The sequence below is a fragment of the Curcuma longa genome, unplaced genomic scaffold (genome assembly GCF_044706935.1).
Source record: "Curcuma longa cultivar G26 ecotype Majalengka, Jawa Barat unplaced genomic scaffold, ITB_CL_G26_1.1 contig_26295, whole genome shotgun sequence".
Taxonomy (NCBI): domain Eukaryota; kingdom Viridiplantae; phylum Streptophyta; class Magnoliopsida; order Zingiberales; family Zingiberaceae; genus Curcuma; species Curcuma longa.
In genome coordinates, this window is record NW_027433062.1 from 1 (window position 1) to 4,815 (window position 4,815).

At 37.3% G+C, this 4,815-nt stretch overlaps 1 protein-coding gene across 1 annotated transcript; it reads left to right on the plus strand.

Moving 5' to 3' along the window:
- Positions 1–2,035: 2,035 nt before the first annotated feature.
- LOC141818858 (uncharacterized) lies at positions 2,036–3,107 on the plus strand (the record flags this gene model as incomplete). Its single annotated transcript, XM_074706278.1, has 3 exons — positions 2,036–2,329; positions 2,404–2,505; positions 2,610–3,107. Coding segments are annotated over 3 exons (894 nt in total), but the record flags the coding sequence as incomplete, so codon positions are not given.
- Positions 3,108–4,815: the final 1,708 nt, after the last annotated feature.

Consider the following 4,815-nt stretch of genomic DNA (forward strand, 5'->3'; position numbering starts at 1 on the left):
ACAAGTTACACTACAAAAATAACCCTAAATAGCGACGGAATTAGGGACCGAATTCAAATTGGTCCCTAAAATAGCGACCGAACTGATGAATCTTCGATCCCTAAATTAGGGGTCAAATTAAAAATCGGTCCCTAAATTAGGGGCCGAATTAAAAATCGGTCCCTAAATACCGATTATTTTTTTCCCTTCAGTTTCCTCATGCTCGATTTCCCCCCACCCTCCTAAAATATGGACCGAATTAGAGACTGATTTGTAAATCGGTCCCTAAATTAGGGACCAAATTAAATTCGGTCCCTAAATTAGGGACCAAATTACAATTCGGTCCCTAATTTAGGGACCGAATTTAATTCGGTCCCTAATTTAGGGACCGATTTACAAATCAGTCCCTAAATTACGGTTTCCTCATGCTCGATTATTTTCCCTCCTAAATTAGGGACCGATTTTAATTCGGTCCCTAAATTAGGGACCGAATTACAAATCGGTCCCTAAATACCGATTAATTATTTTTCTTTACGATTGATTTTTTTCCTCCTAAATTAGGGACCGATATATAATTCGGTCCCTAAATTAGGGACGGAATTGTAATTCGGTCCCTAATTTAGGGACCGATTTTAATTCGGTCCCTAAATTAGGGACCGAATTACAAATCGGTCCCTAAATACCGATTAATTATTTTCCTTTACGATTGATTTCCCCCCCCCCCCTCCTAAATTAGGGACCGATATATAATTCGGTCCCTAATTTAGGGACCGAATTTAATTCGGTCCCTAAATTAGGGACCGAATTTAATTCGGTCCTTAAATACCGATTAATTTCTCCCCTCCTCTTAGTATTTCCTCCCACCCGAACTTTTCTCCTCTCCCGATACCGAACCCTAGCCTCTCCGATATCCTCTCCGCGTCCTCCCTCACGGGATCTTCTCCTCTAGTGCACGAGATCTTCTCCTCCGGCGTCTCCGGCGCCTCTCCGATCTCCTCTTCGCGACCTCCCTCTCGCACGGGATCTTCTCCTCTAGCGCACGGGATCTTCTCCTCCTACGTCTCCAACGTCTCAGGGTAAGTCTTTTATCCTCCAATCTCCTCCGGCGCGATCTCCTCCGGTGCGGTTGCGGTCCCGACGGGTGAGCTGTCGGTCCTGCAGCCGACCGCTGGTTTTAGCCACTATTCTTTTACAATAAAAAGAATCAGAATCCTTTGAACATAAAAGTGTCTCATGCTTTATTTTGGAAGGTTTTATTAACTTTGTACTTCTGAGTATGGTTTAAATTTTTATTCCATGGCAAAGGTAGTTGTCATATTTTAAAACGAATCACAACATGCAGGGATCATCCGTGGATCACTCCACCTCCTCCACTCCATCCTTCAAAAAGGTCGGTGGAAGATTGCAATAGGACTACTCTTCATTAATCTTAATTAGGGCTAATTAATCGAGCCTATATAAATAGCCTTAATCTTAGTCCTTTCTTCCTAGCTCGAAAGCTTCTTATTAAAATGTTAAAACTGGCAAACTTTTTCTTCTGATTTTTCCTTTAAACTCATGCTTTAGCTACTTCATAATGTCTTTGCATGCAATCTCCTCGTTGCTGTTGATTAAGTTCAATAAATAACAGCTTTAATTTTTTTCTGAATCTGATAATCACCAAACTGCTATAACGATAATAAACGCTGAAAATTTTGTTAATTAACTTAGAATAAGCTGACATAATGTGTGACTCATGTTGGCAATCACAACTGGATCTCATGGACTCATGCAAACAAATCAAATTGGACTTTTGCTAATAAAACATGATTTAATTTTTTGTCATAAAAAAAATTGAACGAATCACAGCTGTTAATGCCTTTTCAGCAGTTAATGCCTTAATCAAATAGCCTTAATCAAATTGAACGAATTAACTTTTGCTAATAAATAGCCTTAATCAAATTGAACGAATCACAGCTGTTAATGCCTTTTCAGCTTCAAGATCTACTGCATAAAAAATTAATTTTTTTTTACTTTCCATTATTGTGTGATACTAATATTTTTGATATTTTTGTAGAAAAAATATACCTGGGAGCCAGGTCAGGAAGAAGAATTCAAAAAGACATGGAATACGTATTGTCAAAAATTGTACAAAGATCTATTGTATACATGGAGAAAAGGTGGAAAAAAACCCACATATATGCTAGATGAAGTGTGGGATGCATGGCAAAGGGTTTGGGCTGCAGAAAAATGGCAGCGAAATGCAACGACTGCTCAGAACAATAGAAATGCTGATGCTGGTGGCACGAGCGCTGGATCTTCAAAACATACAGCGGGATCACGATCTATTGTAGAGCATGCAATCGAGTTGGTAAGTTTAGAATAACATTTATTTATTTTTTTTGGCATCCATAACTTTTAAATTTTAATTATTTTATTTTTCAGGAAAATACTTTACATAGACCGGGTACTTGCTGGGAGATATTTCGCAGTACCCATAAAAAAAAAGATGGCACTTTTGTAGATGCGAGATCCAAGGCCATAGATGTAAGAATATCCATTTGACTACTACTACTACTACAACTATTTTTCAAAATAATGACTATGTATATTAATTATTTAGTTTCTAATACAACTACTTTTTTTAACAGGATGATATGATCAATCGAGTTGCACAGGCATCTCAGCCTGATGCAGAGGGGGGTGATGCAGTCACTCTTTCAGATGAAGCTATAAATGATATATACTATGATGTAGTTGGTGGAACAAAGAAGAACGCCCTCTACGGCCTTGGCTCCCATGCGCGGGTTGTCTATAATCATGCTATGGCTCCTAGGATCAGGGGTCGATCTAGTACACAATCTAATGAAGTTAATGAATTACGAATAGAAAATCAAGCACTGAAAGATCGGGTCACAGCACTAGAGCAGTCTCAGCAGTCTGTGGCTGAGCAAGTTAGGATGGCTGTAGAGCAGTCAGAGCGATCTATGGAAGACCGAGTGAGGATGTCAGTCGATCGCCAAATGCGAGAATTTTTTGATCGCTTTTCAGTCATTAGTCCTTCTGCTTTTCCCACGCCGCAGTCATACCATCGTCTCGATTCACAAGAGACTGAAGACCCAAATGCTCCAGATAAGTATATATGTTGAGGTATATTTATTTATATATTTATGGTTCATTACACATAATATGGCGGTACTACTTAAAGTAAGACTAGCTTCATATATATATGACGTTTATTGTTGTTAATGAATTTTTTCCATAAACACTAAGGCTTGATTGTTCGCAGATGGAGCTGGAGAACCTTCAACGACCCTCATGGATTTTTAGACTTTTGTTGTTCTTTTACAGATTTTGTGTTAAACTGTAATCGTGACAACGTAGTGAGATATCAAACTTGTGTTGTAGTTTTTGTTTGATTATATATGTACTGTAGACATCTATTATCATCCTGTAAATTTATATTACTCTGTGCATCTAATACTAGTACAGAATCAAGAGGGACTAATCAAGAGGGACATCCAGATTTCTGAACAAGTTCACATTGGCTATTTGAGATCCATTCTCATGGAGCTTTTACTTTGCAGTGGTACTTGTCTGACTGTTTCTTGGTAGATTATTGAAACCACCTGAATGGAGGGTATTTTGCTGCAGGTTGCTTCTTGTTTTAAACAAACAAAAAAAAACATACTTTATCATAGTGTTTTAAATATTCATCTGTTTTCTATATGATTATGCCTGTGTATTTAAAGTGTATAAGATTGCCTCTCTTTTCTTTTAATATTTCAGGTCTAGCTTGGGCACAATGATTCTTATATATTTCATGCTTGCAATACACCATCGACAAAGCGATTCCTGATGGAACACTTGCACGTAAGTTTTCTTATTGGAAATGAATCGTCCCACTATTTTCTTATTGGCATTCATCAGAATATAGAAGAAATGAAGATGTGCAGTTCCATACAAAGAGCAAGAAGCAACTTCAAACCATGGATAGTGATGAAATTTTAGAGCGAGCTGAAAAGGTTGAATCCAACGGAGCTGATAGAGAGTGTGGGAATGAATTATTGAGCGCCTTCAAGGCAAGAAGTCTTTTCATCGTGTATGAACAATTTTTGTATGAACAATTTAAAATTCAATAAAAATTATTTTTCTTTTATCATTTTCATAATTTTGTGAAATGTTATTCAATTATAATTTGAAATTATAGATTGCATGAGAAAGAGTTTTAATGTTGGTTGTATGTAAATCATGGGAAAATAAAAATTTTTTACAAATCCTAATTTTACCGACCGATTTTTAACATTCGGTCGCTAAATTAGAGACCGATTTTTAATATTCGGTCCCTAAATTAGGGACCGATTTTGAATTCGGTCCCTAAATTAGGGACCGATCTTGAATTCGGTCCCTAATTTTAGGAACCGAAATATTCATTCGGTCCCTAAAATTAAAATGTTGGTTGTATGTAAATCATGGGAAAATAAAAATTTTTTAAAAATCATAATTTTACCAACCGATTTTTAACATTCGGTCCCTAAATTAGGGACCGATTTTAAAATTCGGTCCCTAAATTAGGGATCGGACCGATCTTGAATTCGGTCCCTAAATTAGGGACCGATCTTGAATTCGGTCCCTAATTTTAGCGACCGAATACAAATTCGGTCCCTAATTTTAGGGACCAAAATATTCATTCGGTCCCTAAAATTAGGGACCGAATTTTGTGCGGTCCCTAATATTAGGGACCGAATTAGATTTCGGTCGCTAATTAACGACCGAATCTAAAATCGGTCCCTAATTTGAATTACGACGAATTATTTAGCGATTTTTGTAATCGGTCCCTAATCGGTCGTTAAACGG